Here is a 21,269-nt window from a genome sequence, read left to right on the forward strand (position 1 = left end):
TTTACATGAGGTCAGCAGCCAGTTAAGGGTAATTAGGCTGAGGGGAAGATAAAGACAGTGGAAACTTTATCATAATTTTAAAAAGAGAAAAAAAAGTATATTAAAAATTTATCTATTTGGTTGTAGTCCACGTATAATTTGAATTCATACACTGTAAGCTCTTTGGGGCAGGGCCATGCCTTCCTATATGTTTATACAGATCCTAATGCGAATACATTACCAATCCTGATACGGTTGGAATGCAGCATAAACAGGAATAAACAACTACATTAACACAAATTCTCTTCATCACACTGCTCTGTGACTCCTGGTCTTGAAAAGCTCTGAGATTTTGTAAGGGGAAAAGGCCGCTTGCCCTTTTTACTGCATAAGTTGGCTAGCTGCAAAGCTAGCATCTGCAGACTTCCATGGCTCAGAAGACTCAAGAAGCCTCAGATACATTCTGTTGGACAGGTATGCTTGAAATACATGTGCAGTCCTACCTCTGAGATAAGTTTGGGGGAAATTTTTTTTTACCTCATAAACTCTTGGCAAACATGTCTCCTGGGTCCACATCCTTTTATCACACTCCCAGGACCTCACACACCGATCACTACACCAGCCACACTGCATGAAAGGAGGTGCTGAAAGACACTGACTGCAGGACTTGAAGTGATCACAGCCTGGTCCATTCAAGGGAATCTTGGTTATCTATTGATAAGAGAATTATACACAGACCGTTACAAACATATCTTAACTAGCAAGGAGAAACCCCTTATTTATGCAAAGTATGATGATGTTACTCTGGTTTCAAATGTGAAAATTACTCCTCTACTGTAGTTTAGTTCAGTAATAAGATCTGATAAGTAAGGTATATACTTGTTCATTAGCCCGTTCGTTTATAAACCAACTCCCCAAAATGGATAGGTAAAAATAGCAAAAACTGTATGACCCTTTCATAAGCCAACCCTATATTTCAGGGGTTGGAAAACTTTGGCTCCCGGCCCATCAGGGTAAGCCGCTGGCAGGTCAGAATGTTTTGTTTACCTGGAGCGTCTGCAGACATAGAGCCCCTCACCTCCATGTGGCCGCGGTTCGCCGTTCCCAGCCAATGGGGCTTCCTGCAGCCAATGGGGCTTCCTGCAGCTCCCATTGGCTGGGAACGGTGAACCGCAGCCACAGGGAGCCTGAGGGGCTCCATGCCTGCAGACACTCCAGGTAAACAAAACGACAATGTATTAGATAGTCAATTCAATGACTCCATAGAGTTTACAATCATCAAATTTTGGTGTAGACCCCCGCTCTTTGATGCATCACTTTTTTACCAAAACTATTTGGCTTATGAATGAGTATTTACAGTAATTTAATTGGCACATTCCTAAATTCACTCTTAAACCCTAAAGCCATACTGATAATATCGATAGTCACAACAAACAGCTGTTGCTTACAAAGAGGGGTTACCGTCTTGTAATTAGAACTTGGACAGAGTATCAGGAGAACACCTGGTTTCGTCTCGCAGCTCTGCATTAACTCACTTGAAAAATCAGCCAGTGTAAATCAGTTTACTCATTTGTAAAATGAGCATAATATCTACTTCACAGGTATGTTGTGAAGCTTACTTGTTATCTGTAACCCATGTTAAGAGCTTTAGAGCAAAGATGCTCTGCAAGTGGTTTTCATTTTATGACTTTCATTAATATACAGTTACTTCACCATATTTCCATGCCACATTTAAGCCTATTTTGATCATACTTTGTTTTAAGGTTACATTTATATCTACCATAATTCTTAAAGGATTAGTAAACGATTAATAGATATTTCAATAAATGGTTAATCAACTCTTATAGATTGTTAGAGAATTCAACAGGTCAAGAGGTTGCCTATAACCATGCCTTATAATCATCTGTAACATCTTCTGCTGATGTGCTTTCAACCATTTATAACACAAAGTACTCAGGCCTGTAACATACTTATATAATCTATTAATCATTCATTCATTAATCTTTGACAAGCTATTGCTAAATGTAATCTTAATATGAATTGTGACCCTGCTTTTAAACACCCACAACCCCCCCCCCCCATTTAAATAGTGTTATAATGTTACAATACCAATCTACAAAGACCAGGAAATTCTAAACACTATTCTTTACTCAAGCCATTGTGTATTTTTCTTCACAAGAGCTTGAATTCAGGACAGGGTGTCAGCCTTAAATTTGCATTTCCTGGCTTTTTGTCGGTTTCTATCACAATTCTCACATTATTTGCACATTTCTCAATGTTAATTTACTTGTTGGTTTAATAGAAAAAAAAAAGCTTTTGAGGAAACAAACAACATACCCAAGAGACTGGAAAGGATGCAAAGGTTGCATGTTATGAGAACTCAAAATACTGTACTGACTAACCACTCTTATGTAAAGCTGATACTATGAATGTAGGTTTACATAATACAAAGCGTGATTAGATTATGAACCACTCACCTTCATTCCGGTGACAACCAGAGTATAGCCATCTGCTACTAATGAATGGCCAATAATAACTTGTGGGGAGACTGGGTGGGAGTCCAGGGGAAAATTCACATGTGGTGGAGTAGCTTCTGAACGGGAAATCACTATCTAAAAAAGAAAAACTCTCAAAATCAATAAATAGGCTGCATGTTACTTGTGTGCATATTGAACAGTGATCCCACATTCCCACTATTTTCTCTGTCTGATGGTTAGTACTAACCAGTGCTGTTGCACTAATCCCCTTGAAATACATTATGAAGCAATAAAGGCACTCTTTATAACGGGGGCTGGGCAAACTTTTTGGCCCGATGGCCACATCTGGGTATGGAAATTGTATGGTGAACCATGAATTCTCACGACATTGGGGGTTGGGGTGCAGGGGGGGATGAGGGCTCTGGCTGGAGGTGTGGGCTCTGGGGTGGGGCTGGGGATGAGGGGTTGGGGGTGCAGGAGGGTGCTCCAGGTTGGGACTGAGGGGTTTGGAGGGTGGGAGGGGGATCAAGGCTGGGGCAGGGGCATGGGAGGGGGTCAGGGTTCAGGCTCTGGGGGACGCTTACCTCAAGCAGCTCCTAGAAGCAGCGGCATGTCCCCCCTCTGGCTCCTACACGGAGGCATGGCCAGGCCACTCTGTGTGCTGCCCCATCTGCAGGCGCCACCCCTGCAGCTCCCATTGGCTGTAGTTCCCAACCAATGGGAGCTGCAAGGGCGGCACTTGTAGTGAGGGCTGCGTGTGGAGCCCCGGCCGCCCCTATGCATAGGAACCGGAGGGGGGACATGCCGCTACATCTGGGAGCCATGTGTAGCAGGTCAAGCCCCTGACCCCGCTCCCCAGAGGGAGCTCAAAGGCCGGATTAAAACGTCTGGAGGCCCACTCTCTTACCACTTCAAAAGTTATTTTTCCTCCCTTGGCATCCTGCTGTTAATTGATTTATCTCATTAGAGTGACCTCACACTTGGTAAAGCAACCCGCATCCTTTCATGTATTTATACCTGCTCCTGTATTTTTCACTTCATGCATCCGATGAAGTGGGTTCTAGCCCACGAAAGCTTATGTCCAAATAAATTTGTTAGTCTCTAAGGTGCCACAAGGACTCCTCATTGTTTTTAGTTCAGTGAGACTCTATTGGCATGATAAGCGGTAAAAGAATTGCTAAAGTGTAAAAAAGGTATCTGTTAGAAGTAGGTAAGATCCTCCCAGGATAGGGCTACAAGTGTGTTTGAGGTTAGAACCTCATGTTCATATGTCACTGCTATCCATTCCTGATCTGGTGACATGCTTCTGCAGTGCAGTGTTATCTCTGCTGTTTGGGTGCATGCAGCTTACTCTGAGTAGAACCACAGGGAATTTCAACAGGTGTTAGGTACCTAGGTGATTTTGAAAATCCCACTAGATGCCTAGCTCCACATTTAGGTGCCTAAATACCTTTGACAATCCAGGTCTATGGTTCTGATCCTGTTAAAACATAGGCACATGCTTAACTTTACTACCATGAGTAGCCCCACTGATTTCAGTCACCATGTCCGAGAGCAAAAATGTGTAGGACTGGGCCCATAGTTATATATGGCATGAGCTGGAAGGTGATACCATCATGCAACAAGGGCAGAGGCTCATTTAAACAAAGATTACAAGGGTACTTGTTTCCAAAAGTTACACCTCAGGTTATTTATTTATTTGAGGAATTTAGAATATCAGTATTTGATAAGAAAGTGAGACTCATCGGATTTCATTATTTAGAGCAGTCTGATAATCTTTAAAATACCTAATACACAAAATGTTTATTTTGTGACTATTAAAGTATTTCACCTGATTGCTAAGCCAATCCTAAAACAGCTAGGACGGTGTGGCCTGTGGCTCTGGAGCTACATGCGGCTCTTCAGAAGTTAATATGCGGCTCCTTGTATAGGCACCGACTCCAGGGCTGGAGCTAAAGATGCCAACTTTCCAATGTGCCGGGGGATGCTCACTGCTCAACCCCTGGATCTGCCACAGGACCTGCCCCCACTCCACCCCTTCCACCTCCTCCCCATAGCCTGCCATGCCTTTGCTCTTCCCCCACCCCCAGAGCCAGCTGCACCCTACAAAACAACTGATCGGGAGGTGCGGGGAGGGAAAGGTGCTGATCGGTGGGGCTGATGGTGGACGGGAGGCGCTGGGAGTGGGGGCGCTAATGGGAGGCTGCTGACGTATTACTGTGGCTCTTTGGCAATGTACATTGGTAAATTTTGGCTGCTTCTCAGGTTCAGGGTGGCCACCCCTGAGCTAGGACATGGGTTTCAAGGACTGCCATTGTCTTTCAGCAAGATGGCCAACTCCAGAACTAGCCATAGAAATGCCCACTTTGCTATAATTCAAAACTTCAATAAAATATGTTCCCAGTTAATTCATGGTGATAAGTGTTTCACACGCTGTGGATGTTTAGACTCTTGGGCGGAAACAAATAACAGGGGAAGTTTTTTTTTTAAGGTAAAGCTATTTTTTGGTAAAGAATTGCCATTCAGGTTTGATTCACAGCACAGAAAAATGCAGTTTTTAGAAATCAATAAGGTTTGATGGTTTTCTGCGACACAGAGCTATGATATTTGGCACAATATATTAGGGGATGAGCTCTGTTTTTATATGCAGTACAGAGTGAAAAATGGAATGAACTGCAAAGCTGCATGGAAAAGCTTGATTAATGTTAGTATTATACGAGCAGAGGTAACACCACAGCTGCAAATACCTTTTTAGTTGATCATTAGCCATGTCTCCTCTCGAATACCCACTGCTATAAAATGCTAAGAATTCTTTTCTATCATTAATCCAGGCTTCTTATTGCCAAACATTCTTTCTGATTGAGCAACAATGTTAACCCTTAAATACTTCTGGGTTTTAGCCAAAGAACAATATAAGAAATGGTATTATTATTACTGTAATTAAATATCTGTATTGCGATAGCACTGAGGAGTCTTAGTCATGGACCAGGATCTGTTTGTGCTAGCTACGCACTGTACAAACACATAACAAAAAGACAGTTCCTGCCTCAAGGGCTTACAATCTCCGGTTATGCCTACACTTCGTGCTGCAGGTGTAACTTCCAGTTTGCGGAGACATACCCGTGATAGCTCTGATTGAGATAGCATGCTAAAATTAGAGTGTAGCTGAAGCAGTGTGAGCGGTGGGAGGGGCTAGCTGCTCCCAGTATGATCCTGTTTGAAACGCTAGGTATGTACTTGGGTGGATAACCCCTCCCACCACTTGCACTGCCATGAATGCACTTCTATTTTTAGCATGCTAACTCCATCAGAGCTAGTGCAGGTATGTGTCCTGGAGCTGGAAATTATACCTCAGCTCAGAAAGTAGACATATCCCAAGTAAATAATACCCTATTTTTATGGTTCTAGAGAATGTTTAGTACTTAAAACACTGAACGATCTATTATTCACCACAGATAAAATTCACATCAGCTGCTCAAAGCCTGAGTAAAATGGTTTTCTACTTGGTGACGTGATCTGAGATTGGAGGAATAGAAATATGCCCCCCTCCCCAATCTTGGGACTATGGTGTGAAATACCCATGCAACTGATCTATAGCCAACATTAAGACTATGTCTATACTACAGATCTGATGTTGGCATAGCTATGTCACCACTGCCTCCAGTGTAAACACAGTATACACAGGAGTTTTTCTGCAGGTGCAGGAACATTAGCTACTTCAATGACATTAGCTACATCAATAGAAGCACTCTTCCATTGGCATAGCTGCATCTGTCAGAGTCTACCCTCACTTGAAACTGGGGGGTTTCAAGGTGAGGACCCGCATGTCTTCCCCCACCCCAAAATTTTAGGGTAGGTCTCCCTTTTGCTGCCACCACCTCGGTCAATTACGTGGGCCGGGACACCCCTGTTTTCCCCGTCTCCCTCCAAAGACACTCCCTGGGGAACACAGATCAACTCACAGAGGAGGAACCTCCCCCCTCCCCTCTCTGCCCGGAGATAAGCTGTCTCACCACCGAGAGAGAACGTCTTAGCCCCTCCCCCTATATCCACAGTAGAAGGGATTTAATCAAATCTTTATAGAAAGAATTTATTAAAAGAAAATCAAGAAAATACAGAATCTCTATGAGTCCAAGCTGGACACTCATAGGGTATAACCTTGCTAAGTCCTGGAGAGAATCCTCTCTCTTTCTCAGTACAACAAAAACAGGCAGAATTAAGAATAATCAATAACAAACACACAGAATTGCAAACATAGGATTATTAGATAATGACACAAAGTATCTTTCTAATACTCACTATCTTGACTAGAAGAAATTAGTTCAGAAAGGTAGAAACTTGTAGACTTGATTAAAACATCTGGACTCTTGTAACTCCAAACGGCTAAGACAAAACACACAGCAACAGAGGGAAAAAATTCCCTCCTAGGAATTTCAAATTCTCTTCCCTGATTGGTCCTCAGGTCAGGTGCCTACCAGGTACTATTTTTAACCCTTTACTAACTATTCTTGACAGCATCTACACTGGGAGTTTTGTTGGCACAGCTGTCAGTCAGGGGTGTTTTTCCACACTCCTCACCAATGTAGCGTAGACCAAGCCTGTAACTAAGGAACTGTAGAGGTAGCCAAGAGATGCAAAATACATAAATAAATAAAAAATTGGGGCCAACATATCTGTGTAGTTTGTGATCTTACTGGCCAAGTCCATAGAATCAAAGAAATGTAGGTCTGAAAAGGACCACAAGAGGTCATCTAGTCGAGCTCCTTGTGCTAAGGCAGGACCAAATAAACCTTGACTATCCAGGACAGGCAAGTGTTTATGCAACCTGATATTAAAAACCTCCAGAAATGTGGATTCCACAATTTGCCTTGGAAGCCTATTCCAAAGCTTAAAAACCTTTATAGTTAGAAAGTATTTCCTAATATCTAACCTAAATCCTCCTTGCTGCAGATTAAGCCCATTACTTCTTGTCCTACCTTCAGTGGACATGGAGAACAGATCACTGTCCTCTTTATAACACCCCTTAACATATCTGAAGATTATCAGGTCCCCCATCATTCTTGTTTTCTCAAGACTAAACATGTCCAGGTTATTTTTTAAAATCTTTCCTCATAGGTCAGGTTTTCTAAAACTTTTACAATTTGTGTTGCTCTCCTTTGGACTCTCTCCACTTTGTCCACATGTTTCCTAAAGTGTGGCACCAGAATTGGATGCAGTACTCCATCTGAGGCCTTATCAGTGCCAAGTAGAGAGGGATAATTATCTCCCATGTCTTACATGCAACATTCATGTTAATATACCCCAGAATGACATTAGCCTTTTTTTGCAACTGCAACCATTGTTGACTCATATTCATTTGTGATCCACTTTAAGTCCCAGATCTTTTTCAGCAGTACTACCACCTAGCCAGTTATTCCCAATTTTGTAGTTGGGGATTTGATTTTTCCTTCTTAAGTGAAGTACTTTGCACTTTATTGAATTTCATCTTGTTGAGTTCAGACCAAGTCTTTAATTTGTCAAGGGTGTTTTGAATTCTAATTCTGTCCTCCAAAGTTCTTGCAAATCCTCCCAGTCTGGAGTCATCCGCAAATTTTATAAGCATACTCTCCACTACATTATCCAAGTCATTAATGAAAATATTTAATAGTACTAGAATGAGGATTGACCCGTGGGAGACAGCACTAGATACACCCTCCCAGTTTGACTGTAAATAATTGATAAGTACTCTGAGTACTTTCTTTCACCCAGCTGTGCACCCACCTGATAGCAACTCCTTGGCCTGCCTTAACCTTGTCTTACATAATCCTACAGAGAGACAACAAGAGAGACAGACTCTTAAGGCATGCTTTGCATCATGCAGCTGGGTTGCATGGTATTCCTGTGCAGTTACTCAGCACCTCTCTTCCCTATGCAGTGGGACGGGGAGGTGCGGTTGTGGTATGACCCTGGGAAGCGGGGTAGTGGAAGAGTAGGATTACTCCCTAAAAATAACAAATCTGATTGTCTATCTCCTGGGACACATATACCATTTTCATAAGAAATCAAACATCTCCCCAGAGTACACAAAGAGCAGGAGAACACGTGTGCCAGCTGCATCCCAGAAAAGCACATTCATAGACAATAAGCAGTGCAATTCTTGGCATGCCTCTCAAGACAAATACAAATACATAACATTTTATCCCCTCCATCCTTGAAGGATATGGATAATTCACCAGTACACTGACTGAACTATAGACTTCAATTTACGCTGCTAGCTTTGAAGGTGGTTATGTTTTACTTCCAATATTCAAAAAGACACACACAAAAGGAACCATAGGCACTGAAAATATATGTAGTAGCCTTCCAGTACAGCCCAGAGTATTTCAGTGATGCTGGCTTTAAAGATGATAGGCTTTGAAGACAGGAAGTCAATAGATTAATTAGTATCTCCTTTATACTGGAAATGAATCATCATTTTTATGTCCATCGATATCAGGTGCATTCTTTTAAACTCTATTTCATTATCACAAACCAATCAATGTTCAGTCAGAAGCCTTGACGTTTGGTTAATTTATACACAGCTTTGCATATTAAGACGATAATAACTTCAGCACAAAAGCATGCATGTAATATATATTTTACTCATTCTGATGATCCGTCCTGCTAGTCAGTAGGATTGAGTTACAAATGTTACTGTATGCATGTCAGAATATCTTCTGCAAAAATCAGAGGCTACTTAAAACAAGCCAGTCTCAGTATCATATTGTTAGTTTTCCCTAGATGTCTGGCAGGTGTAGGCCATTATCCAGCAGAGATAGGTTCAGGGTTAATGTTATTATGTAACCCCCAAGCGCCCCAGGATATGCAGCATAGCCTTGTAAAGGGCACACATGTAGCTCTCTGGATGCTGTATATATATCATTGTAATCCATTGAGTATAATGGATCCACTTTGAAGGGCATAAGCTTTTCTACTGGAACTGAACAGTAAAACATGTGTTCTCTCCAAACAGTAACTTGGTTCCAGGTGTTAATTTTAAACTTCAGTATAAAGAGTTCCTCTCTTTTCTCTTATTATTTGAGTTTACTTTGGGATTAGCTAGGCATGCTCTCTACCATAGAAACAAGAACTACTATTCAAAACCACATTAAATATTAAGAAGTAAGTTTCAAATATTAATAACTCTTTACTAGTATAGATTATGACATTTAATTTCATTGGTTTAAAAACAGAAAAGCACTGTGATTGATTACACATTCACATAAATGCATATATTTATGTTTTATATTTATTTTTTAATGTGCCAGATTGCCAACTCTGGAAAATTAAGTCCTCTAGCCACAAAACATGGTATAACAAACAGGTGTAATATAGGAAGCTCGCTTTGAGCGGGGGGGAGGTTTTTCCATGGCTCCAGCAAACTGCCTTAACCCCCTTTCTGGAGGGACCACTTCTAGGGATGCCGGCATTGTTACACTCTGTGTTCATTCATTCCTTGGTCTCTTTGCCAATGCTTCTAACAGAGGTTACCATTCATACTGGTGGATTTTGTTACATGTACACCTGACCAGTAGAAAAAGAATGGAGACCACGAACTCAAAAGCCACTGATCAGCCAAAAGATGGTAATGATTTCCTGTTACTTTACATATGCATTGGATTTGAATGACTGACCTACAGATGAAAGGCTTTGTACATCATTACTCTGAACCATTGCCTTTTATGAATATATACCATGGGCCTGCCTTCACCATTGAAGTAATGGCAGTTCTGCCACTGACTTACTTCAATGTAAGCAGATCACAGCTTGTGAGATGCTAAGTGTTGAAGGCCCAATTTTGCTCCCATTGAATTCTGTGGCAATTCTTGACTTCAGTGGATACATGGCCAGGCCTCAAGTGTAATCACTGAGTTAAACACAGTTGTGATTATTTCTATCTAGCTTTCTTCCGGAAGTATCTCTCCTGCATGTAGGTATCTAAGCACTGAAAACAAGCATGCAGTGTCCATAACAGTTCTCTGCTCCTCAGGTACGGAGAGCAAGACCTGCATGTGCTAAGGGTTTTCATTTGTTTGTTAGTTTTTAACCTGGGGTGGTGTCCTCGGAAAAGGCTTTTGTCAAACACGAGTGCCACATGCTTTGAACTGAAAACGAACAGGTTTGGGATCAGCATGTGGAAACTCCACCTCTTGTTTGGCTATCAAAAATATGGTGGAAAATGTATATCAAAAAAGATTCCCCCTTGCCCAGGGCCCACTATTAACTATTTGTATTAAAGTAGCGCAGAGAGGCCCTAATGAGGGTCAAGGCACCAGTGTGTTTGGTGTGGCATAAACCTATCAGAAGATATGTTCCTTGCCCCAGAGAGCTTACTATGCAGCCGCACTGCTGCTGTTCCTCTGCAGGAAGCAGGCAGAATGCAGACAGTCTGCAGTCGGGATCTCTCCGTTCCATGAGCACCAGAGGGCAGGGTTCTGCCGTGGTTCTCTCTCAGCTATGGAGTGGGGTTTGTCAGCAGACCAAGGGTCAGTAGATCCATGAATGATATGGCTGCTCTGCCAAAGCCCCATATAGAGGGAGGATAGGGAACTGCAGCTGTTCCTACTGCCCTGAGAGGTTGTATGAACTGTAAGGAGAGGTTTCCCGTCATGTGCTTCCACATGTAGGGCACCTATGTGAAGCTCATTTTCCGGGGCTTCACACAGGTGAGGTCAATTTCACTCATAGTGAGCATGCTAGGTGTGCAATTTCCAAACACTGGGAACCTCATTGTTTCCAAAACAGATTTCATCAGGCACATCAAAGACATATTCCTCTCACTGACAATTAAGTCCATTGCAAATCTGAATATCATAGGGTGGCTGGCCCTCTACGTGAAGATGGGTCCTTCCCTTGTGATGGATGAGCTACCTCTCAGCTGAGTCTGATCAGCTAGGAACCAGGTGGTTTAAAAGATAGCAAGCACCACAGTTGCAGTAGAGACCTGCAAGGACCAGGAAACTCCTGCAGGAGACCCTGGGGCAGGGGGGGATAGCATGGGGAGGTGAGGTGTGGTGGGGTGGAGTGCGGTGGAGAGAGGGCAAGGGGAAAGCACTACAGGAACTAGAGTGGCTCGGTGGCTGTGTGACTCTCAGGCAAGTGGCTGGTAGAGAGACAATCTGTGGGGAACAGACTGATCCCTGCAGCAGATCCTCCAGGGTTCCAAGGGAATTGATGATTGATATGCTGAATTTGTCTTATTTGGAGGAAATAAAGCTAAGAGTCTGAACTAGACTTGTGACAGGTGTCACTCCTTCCTGGGCTGGGGAAACAGGCCAGCAGCCTACACTGAGCATTTAAAAATAAGTCATTTTTATGCCCTCCTCCACGGCCCCAAAAATCAACAAAATCACCCATCAGTGAAATGGACTGTTCACACTGAGAACTCAAAAATGGTCAAACAGAACATTATCATACTCAAGGGAAAAAAGTTTGTCTTTGTAGTCCAGAAATTTCAACCCAATTTATTATGGTAACTTTTGTGACAAGCTCTAACTGCCTGAAAATAGAGGCTTATTATTAGCCTTAAGAAGATTAGATTTTTTTTGGTAAATGTCGGTAAATATCACCATACACACACAAACTACTCAGAATTTACCAATAGGCAAAAAAAGAAAAATGCTGCTTGAGAACTTATTAGAGTTTGATTTTAGGGTATTTACACTGTATATTTTGACATTTGATATTGACGTGTAGTTAATGGTTATAAAGCTTTAACTTTTTGAATCTCAATATCCAAAGACAGTAAATTATTCTGAGGCCCCTCCCCCCATAATGTCCAACAACTGAAAACTGAAATACCGATACATAAAAATAGGAAAAAAGACTAAAAATAAACACTGATATTATCCATAGAAATTATAAAAAGAAAATCAAATTATTTATAATGAAAGAGTCTTTTCAGTAATGAGCCAAATCTACAGGGGGTGAAAGATGGTGTAGCTCTTCTGACTTCAGTGGAGCTATACTGATTTACAGCAGCTAAGAATCTGGCTCCATAACTATAGCATCTCCAATGTGACTTTATAATCAAATAACCACTGTGAAATACCTGATTCACTTTGCACCCAACAGCTGTACTTATGGCTTGTGTTCCCAGCCACACACTCAAAACAAGGACAATAGGAAAGGCAGAAACAGCTGCAACCACTCAGAAGAAAAAAAACCTGTTAAATAAAGCTTGTTGTCAGACTCTAGCTTAGGAAGGAAGTCAAACCATTTTTCTTTTCCTTCTCATGCGTGGCAGCTGTCTTAGAAAAATTATTACTGTTCTGTTTTGTAACAGAAACTCCATAGTATTTAGTAAACTATGAACTCCAAAGTACTCATGGCCCAACACAGGTTTAACACTTTTGATCAAAACATTATCAGTGCATCAACGGGCTGTGAATTCTCTGTTTGAGAACACGGAATTCCCACCCACCCCAATTACTTGCTTTCAAAGAACTTGTGAGTTTTCTGTATCTAGACCATACAGATCAATTTAATGAATCTTAGTTGGCTGAGTAAAAATGCACAACTTTCTACATTTAGTGCAGGAGAATGTGTCTCCTTTTCAACCAGTGAATCCTCAAATAAAATCACAGAAGGTAAAGAATGGGATATCTTTTACTGACGCAATCAAATATATAAGCTTTTGGGCCACACGCAGATGCATTTTTTAAACAAACAAAATACGACTACATTCTGATACTCTTTCTCTAGTTTAGTAGCACTTTACTCCATGAGTAATCCCATTGACTTCAATGGAGCCACTCAGGAAGTACAGTAACTCCTCACTTAATGTTGTAGTTATGTTCCTGAAAAATGCAACTTTAAGTGAAACAGTGTTAAACAAACCCAATTTTCCCATAAGATTTAATGTAAATGGGGAACGGGGGGTAGGTTCCAAGGATTTTTTTGGGGGGAAGACAAAAGGCATTATATACTGTACAGTTCTGTGGTTGGGAAGTGCCCCTGGCTTACCCTACACAGGCACAGCCTGCTGCAGGTAAGGACGCTAGGTAAGGAAGCGGCAGCTTCCCCGGAGAAGACCAGGAGCCGACTTTGCTGGGAATACTCCAGGCCTGTCTCTTCCCATCCCCGCTCCACTCCAGACCCACCTCTTCCCACCCCCACTCCACCTCCTCTCCGGAGCATGCCACATCCCCGCTCCTTCCCCCCTGAAAGTCAAACAGCTGTTTGGTGGTGCTTAGGACTTTCTGGGAGGGAGGGGGAGGAGTGGAGATACAGCGCTTCCCTGCTTCCCCCCCTCCCTCCCAGAAAGTCCTAAGCACCACCAAGCAGCTGTTTGGTGGTGGGGGAAGCACTGGGAGAGAGGGGGAGAAGGCGGAGAAGAGGAACTTGTGCAATGCTCCCTTGTAAAGTTACTGCTCTTCCACAGAATCTTACAAGCAGTGGACAGAGTAGGCAGCCAAACGACATTATAAGGGAGCATTGCACAACTTTAAACAAGCACGTTCCCTGATTGAGCAGCGATGTAACTTTGAAACAATGTTAAGCGGGAGGACGTTAAGTGAGGAGTTACTATAAGGTACTGTACCTTGTGAGTAAAGGTATCAGATTCTATCCCTAAATAAATACATGCAGCAACCACCACCACTATTATATAGTAATTTGGGCCACAAAATCAGTGTGTTAGAGATTCCTTTTTTTTGTAGTAGTAGTAGTGTTCTACTACAATTGTGTGGAGAGCAGAGGGAAGGTGGATGGAGACAGAAATGGAGAATCAGAGAGAAGAGAGGTCGAGACACAGGATACATATGAAAGTGTGAGTGAGCAAGCAGAGGAAATAGTGAAGGGCTGAGAGAGAGGAAGAGAAAGAAATAAAGAGAGTAAGAATAACATGGTTGGTTACCAAGAGACTGATGGAAATGGTTTCAAATGCAGGTATCTAAAGTTAAGCGCCTCAGGGCTTGATCCAACTCCCATTGACTTCTATGGTGCAGGATCAGAGCCTCCATCCTTGTTAGTGCCGGCCAACGTTTGTCAAATTTTGACAAAAATTTTCATTGAAATTTCAAAAAGAAATAAAACTGAAAAAAGTTGACAAAAATGTTCACTAATATTTCCCCTGGTTTTTGACCAGCTGTAATATTTAGGCACTCAAATAAACTGGTCCTGATTTTCTGAGGTGCTATGTAGCCACACTTCTTATTGATGTCAGTGGGAACTATGGGTACTGAGCAGGTCTGAAAGTTAGGCCACCTATTTAGGTACCTCAATATGAATTTAAGGCCTGGATCCACAAAGAGGCTCTGGCATTGAAACACCTAACTTTTAGGCATGTAGAAAATTACAAGGAAAAACAATGGGAACCACCAAAGCCTGAGTTAGGAGCCTTTATACAATGAATGGGGAGAGACAGCACCTAAGAATGGGATGCATAAAAACCACCACAGTAGGCAGGGCATTATCTAAGTTAGCCAGTGGGAGATGCCAATGAGAGAAGTATGTCTTAAACGCAACCTCTTTCAAGAAATTAGGCACCTCGATCCATGCTGCAGGGAGGCACTTGTCTCTACTTGTGATCCACAGTCAGAAACTCCTCTCTTGGAGTCGGGCTGCCTAGGTACCTAAGCCATTTCTTGTAAGAAACACTGAAGAAGGAGGTATTGGTGCTGCCTCTCTTTATTGCCTTTTAGCCCAGTGGCTAGCACACTCACCCAGGATCTGGTAGATCTAGGTTCAAGTTCTCCCCCACTACTAGGAAGAAGGGAGACCCCTGTTCAAATCCTACCTCCTAGGAAAGTGCTCTGATCAATGGGCTATCGGATATTCTGACACAGTGTGGGGTGCTCCCTCAATCTTTCTTGTTAAAGCTGTTCTGCTTGGGATAAATAATTAAATAATCATTGGAACAGCAAGATTGGACCCTGTGTCTCCCATGTGAGTGCTCTACCGCTGGACTGTAGAATCATTCTCACTCTCTCCCAAAAACAATAACCCTTGGCATTGTGAGGTTATCCTGATTTTTAGCAATTATATCCCAGCAACGCTAAAATAAGCGGCCCATACGTTATGAATTTATTTCTATTCATTGCAGATACCAGACAGATTACTATAGAAACTCTACTGCAACTCTGTTTTAGTTGAAAATTTACTAATGAACACGTTTGGAAGTAATACCCAGACAACTATTAGTGGGGTAAAAAAAGATTTAATTTGCGTGTATTACATTCTGGAAAATGCTGTAATTCCTGTATCCTGGAGACATGGTACCTTTTCTCAAGGCAAGAAATATTAAGTTTGGTTATACAGATGTGCTGTTACCAGTCATTAAAGGCTGTCTGAGTGTTCACTCTGCTGTTGGAGGTACTAGACCCTAAGGCTGTTCAGGATAAAGAAAGGCTTAGAGTGTTATTATACTATGATCTTCATGATAACTTCCCCCTGTAACTCAAGCCAATCTAATTCAATGATGTGAATATTTCTGCTAATGGCAATACGCAGCTCACACAATAGCCTTTCTTTTCATCTATGCCTGGCTCTAGAATGAGAAATGTAGACTGGAAGTATTTTAATTGTTATATTTTATTGTTCTGTGAGATGGACAGAATCCTGAATAAAAAGTCTGGTTCAAGACATGAATGCATAACAAAAATAAAATAAATAAAAGTACTGCCTTGTATTTTCCTCCAGAGATCACCAAGAGCTTTACCCAAAGCCCATTGAAGTCCCACAGTGAACCCTTACAAAGAGGGCAGTAAGCATTATTGTCCATGCTTATAGATGGGAAAGTGAGGCAGAGAGGTTAAGTTACTTGCTCAGGATTACACAGTGAGTCAGTGGTTACCTTCAGGAATAGAATTTGGGTCCCATGGCGTGCAGGACTCTGCTCTAACCACTAAGAATCCCTGTATGAAAGCAATCTCCATCCTTAAGGCAGTGAGTTCATCGTGGGGACTGCTAGTAAAAATTACAGCGTAATCACTTCATATTTTGCTAGTGTGACCAGATATCCTGATTGTATAGGGACAGTCCCAATTTTGGGGTCTTATTCTTATCTAGGCTCCTATTACCCCTCACCCCCATCTCGATTTTTCACACTTGCTTTCCAGTCATCCTATGCTAAATTCAAATGAGATTCATACTGATTTTTGGTAAAGTGTCCCATGTGTTCTTTCCAGTAGGTTATTTCCTAGACCTCCCTTCCCATCCCCTCTTTAAAGGATGACCAGCAGGAGCAACTTCACCTCTCTGCAGGAATATCAGGGTGTACCATCTGTTAATTCCCCCACAGGGCAGAGAGGGATAAGCAGCAGCAGCATTCACCCCTGCAGGAGACATTGGTAGGGTGGTGAGATTCCTTCAGCCCATGAAAGGGGCAGGACAGCAAGTATGACAGGTACATGAATGCCCTGTAACAATCTGTTAATAATGTATGGTTTTTTTCTGAACAAATATCTTTGATTAAAATGCTTCCTATCTGGGATGGGCCAGACGGGAAGGAGAAAGTGGCTCAAGATCCATTTCCACTTCCTCTGATAAGCTTCCACTTAAGGATGGTAAACAGAAAATGCCAGAACTATTAGCTCTGATGACTCAGTTCAGTCCCCAGACAGCCTATGGAACTAATTTAACCAGGAGGGGCCAAAGTCCACCAACAATTGACAAGCCCTCCTGGAGAACAAAGAACACTGGCAGGGTTTAAAAGGACATTTTCTCTGGGTTTTAGGGGGCAGGGGAACCTGACTGAGACACAGGCAGACACAGGAACCTGCAGGGGGTGTCATTAAGCCTGACCTAGGTTGCCATTATTGGTACAAGCTCTCTCTTGCTTTAACCTCCTTTTTTCCTCTAATGCTTTGTTCTGACTGCTAAATAAGAATATTTTGTTTTAAGAAAACTATCAGTGCTATAATACTGATCACAGGTCACAGAAAGGAGGAAACTCATGTGCCCAAAACCCAATCAGTCCTGCAGAGTGTTAAGTGATTAATATAGGTGGAGCAGCCTGACCCTGGTCCCAGTCTAAGAGCGGGAGAATTGTGATATTTCACACAGAAAAAGGTAAGAGCAAGAGGCCTAAGATCCAAGGGGGTGCACTCAGTGAGACCAGAAAGGGGACAGACTAACCTTACTGCCATGGCTATAGGGCTAAAAATAAGAAAGTCATAGAACCCTGGAGTCTTGTGATGAACTCCTTCAGAGATGCTGTATCGGGTATTCTGTCTTATGTTTCCTTACAGATGCTCCAATTCATTCAGCTCACCTGATTTTCCATTATTGCATTAATCTGTGGCTATATTGTCCCCACTCTTTCCCCAACCCCATTTATCTATAGTCAGCTTCTTATGGCTCTAATTTATCTTGCTTACTCTTTGTGCTCACGTTAAAGTGTGCTAATGTCACAGTTATATTTACCTGCATGAAGCGGCCCTCAGACGTTCCCAGATTAGCAACAGTAAGATTCCCTTTGGTGAAGATGGATATTGAAGTTAGCAGGACACTGTTGAATTGCCCCATAAACAAGTCAACCCGTTGCAAAGGAGTCGTAACCTCTAGACGATATTCATCATCTTGTGCTTCACAGTACGAGGCATTTCTTGAAAATGTCTGTCAGAAAATAAAGTAGACGTGAATAGTGTCTCTTCAGCAGGGCACAGGCGGGAAAAGCTCTTTGTCAGAAAAAAGTCATTTGGCAAGTGGACACAAATGCATTGGATCAGAAATACTTAGAGGTTTCAAACTGTAATTGTTTCACTAGTTATCACGTTCCATGGGGAAGATAATGATTTCTTAACATTATGAGAATATTTCCCATTTGTTTTAATATGTTTTGTCTGGATGCCCAGAAGATAATGATGGTTTTTCTATTGAATAAGTAAATATATGTAAGCATTTACATTAAGATATAGTACAGTACACGTAATATGTTTTACAGTGCTTTTCATCTGAAGGTCTCAAAAATGCTTTACACTTAGATCTGCCCCAAATATAGTATATTTTGCAAAAATATACAGAAAAAACTAGGAAGGAGTGTTCACAACATTTTGAAATTTTCAACCCTTTCCCTCTGATTTTTCCTTCTTTCCCTCCCCATTTTTCTCCTTCCTCCTTTTTCAGTGACAAAAAGTAAAAAAAAAAAAAAAAAAAAAAAAAAAAGGGGGGGGGGGGGAAAGAGGGCAAGAGAGGAAGTGAGAGAGATAGAACCTGTGTCCTGATTCAGATTAAAAATAAAACCAGGTCAATATAACTACTTAGGCTGAGATTATTTTGATCATCTACTGCTCATACATTATTCTTTTCAATCTCTTTTTATATTTATCATGAACATTATTAGAATAGATGCTGCATTTGCAGACTTTTAAAAAAATTATCTTCTGATTATTAATGGAGAATACATGGATTTTTTTTTCCATTGGAAAAATTTCTTGAACAATATATTTTAAGTTAATCTTTAGAAAAGATAACTACGCTGTACTGACAATTCAATAGTAATCTATTAACTGATAATTCCATTACTATTGATGTTTCATCTTCCATTTTGGTGAAATAATATAGATAATAAACAGGGATCCCTTAAATGATCTATAACCACTTTAAAATTGGAAATAGTCTAGCTGTGTTTCTACTGGAACATGTTCTATGACTACACATACAAAGAAAGCACAATATCATGGATCTCTCTTTTGAAACCAGTATTGAGCTTGTGTTTTTTTCTTTCAATTTTTGTTTACAGATTTTTTAAAAAAAGCAATTTTTTGTGGGGGATATTAAAGTTTTATCCATCTATTCTGACTTCAATAGCAAGCCAGAATAAGCTTTTACTACAACATAGTTATTCTAATTCTCATGGTGCAGATGATTTACCTTATATTACTTATGAACAGAATATTATCAAAGAGAAAGCAACCAAATACGTAAATAAGCTAGTTCCCTGAGGCTTGTCAGTCAGTCAGTGCTGGATAAATGGTCAAAGGCATTTGAGGCCCTTTTCCAACCTACCCAACATTTTATTCACTGTAGTGTTTATGAAGAGACCCTCATTGGCAGCACTAGAAAGTTAAGATTCTCTTGATCCTCGGAACAATTCTAGCACAAGTTGTAGCAGTGCCAACTTCCTCCCCTGCTGCCCAATCAATGTGTTTTAACTGTGACCTGAAGAAACAACCACATATAGGGGTGATGGAAGGTAGTTTATCCATGTAGAACTGTTTGGATCTCTACAGCAATACTGCCAAGGAGGGGTTCCAAATTAGGCCTGGTCTAGGGAATGGGGCATGGGCAGTCATGCCTAATGGTTTGCATCAGCAGCCTGGAACTAGAGCTAGGGTCAGAGCCAGGCCCCAAGCCAAAGGTAAGAGCCAGAGTCAGGTGCCAAACTGAAGGTCAGAGCCGGAATCAAAGCCAGGCGCCAAGCCAGGGGTTGAAGCTGGAGTCATCATCAGGGGTAAGGTGTAGGAGCAGAGACCCGGAGTGAGGCAGGAAATCAAGAACTGGGAACAGATGGGGGTCTGGAATAAGGAGGAACCAAGAACAGGCTGGGAGGCAGGGCTCAGGAGTCAAGTAGGCAGGCTCTATAGCAGCCATTAGCCAAGGACTCCTCTAGTTGCTCAGGCAACTTCTTGTGCCTCTTTCTGACCTAAGTAGAGCTTCCTAGCCAATCAATCGGGTTGGACGTCTCCCCCAGTCAGGAGCTTTGTGGGTGGGGCCCTTTGCAAGCTGGAGCTTTGCTGGCCGCTTTCTCCAGTCATTCAAGTGACCATGGTCTGAGCACTCCCTGGGGACATATGGGCCCAGGTTCAAGGCTGTTGATTCCTCCCACTTATCCAGCACTGATTTCAGTGGGACTGTTTGTATGTTTGAAGTGCTCTGCTGGATCGGTTTTAGTGCTGTTATTGTGATGTGATGTGGACACCTGCCCACTAAGAACTGTTTTGGACAATGAGCTCATTTCATATAGACCACCAAATAATCATCAGAGGATAATGACTTTAGGTAATTACCACTACACTTCCTCTAAAACTCATGTTTGATTAATACATAACAAATTTAGCCTCTCTTCTCTTCTGTCCTCGAAAGCAGGGTTATTTTGCAGTTCTAGTCTGGCAAGTCTAGAAGTGTCTGCAAAACATCTGCACAGAGATGCAATGAGCACAAATAGTTCCAGCAGAGGATACACCTACCCTTGCACTTTTGGGGCAGAGTGCTCAGCTGTACCCCCTCTGAACATGTATCCATCTCAGCCTCTGTTCCCTTGAGAGAGGAACTTCCCATACTGAGAGAGGAACTTTGGACTCCTCTGCATTTGTGCTGCTGACCTCCTTTGAAGATTTCCCTTCTGGGGCACAAAATGTACATCAAAACCTCATCTTCTGCAATTTGAACACCCTGCCAGTCCTCATTAAACATTTTCCAATCCCTTACTAAAAGCAAGTGGCCTATATTTTCCCTCCTGCTCCTAACAGATCACACCTTCCTGTATCCTCCTAAAGACAGAAGTGACCAGACTGACCCTCCTCCCAGATGTCCAGGTTTTGGACATCTCTCCAAGGACATGTTGAACACAAGACCTTTCCACAAATCCTGGCTCTGCATGGGATAAACACAAAGCTGCTCTTTGAATGGAGCAGAGAGGCAAAAAAAGCCATCCCAAAAACTTGAGCAAGGAGTTGGACGGAAATTTTTAAATGGTCTCACCCATTTCTCTTAGTTCTTGCTAGGCAACCTAAAGTAAATCACTGTTTGGGCTAACACAAAATACTACTGGGAAAAGGAGGTGCTGTTGTTTTAACCCTTTGACCCTGTGAAGACTGCGTCCCTTCCTGACACAAATACTCTGCCAAGTAT

General features: G+C 42.0%; 1 protein-coding gene across 2 annotated transcripts in view; it reads right to left on the reverse strand.

Annotated features, from left to right (window-relative positions):
• Window positions 1-21,269, reverse strand: part of MET (MET proto-oncogene, receptor tyrosine kinase) — a 125,544-nt gene that overhangs the window by 55,176 nt on the left and 49,099 nt on the right. For both annotated transcript variants that reach the window (XM_045031575.1, XM_045031582.1), the window contains exons 3-5: window positions 17,841-18,032; window positions 2,457-2,591; window positions 517-690 (exon numbers count right to left, since the gene is read on the reverse strand). In XM_045031575.1, coding sequence (XP_044887510.1) covers window positions 517-690; window positions 2,457-2,591; window positions 17,841-18,032 — 501 coding nt within the window. The remainder of the gene's footprint in view (window positions 1-516; window positions 691-2,456; window positions 2,592-17,840; window positions 18,033-21,269) is intronic.

Source organism: Mauremys mutica, chromosome 1 (genome assembly GCF_020497125.1).
Source record: "Mauremys mutica isolate MM-2020 ecotype Southern chromosome 1, ASM2049712v1, whole genome shotgun sequence".
NCBI lineage: Eukaryota > Metazoa > Chordata > Testudines > Geoemydidae > Mauremys > Mauremys mutica.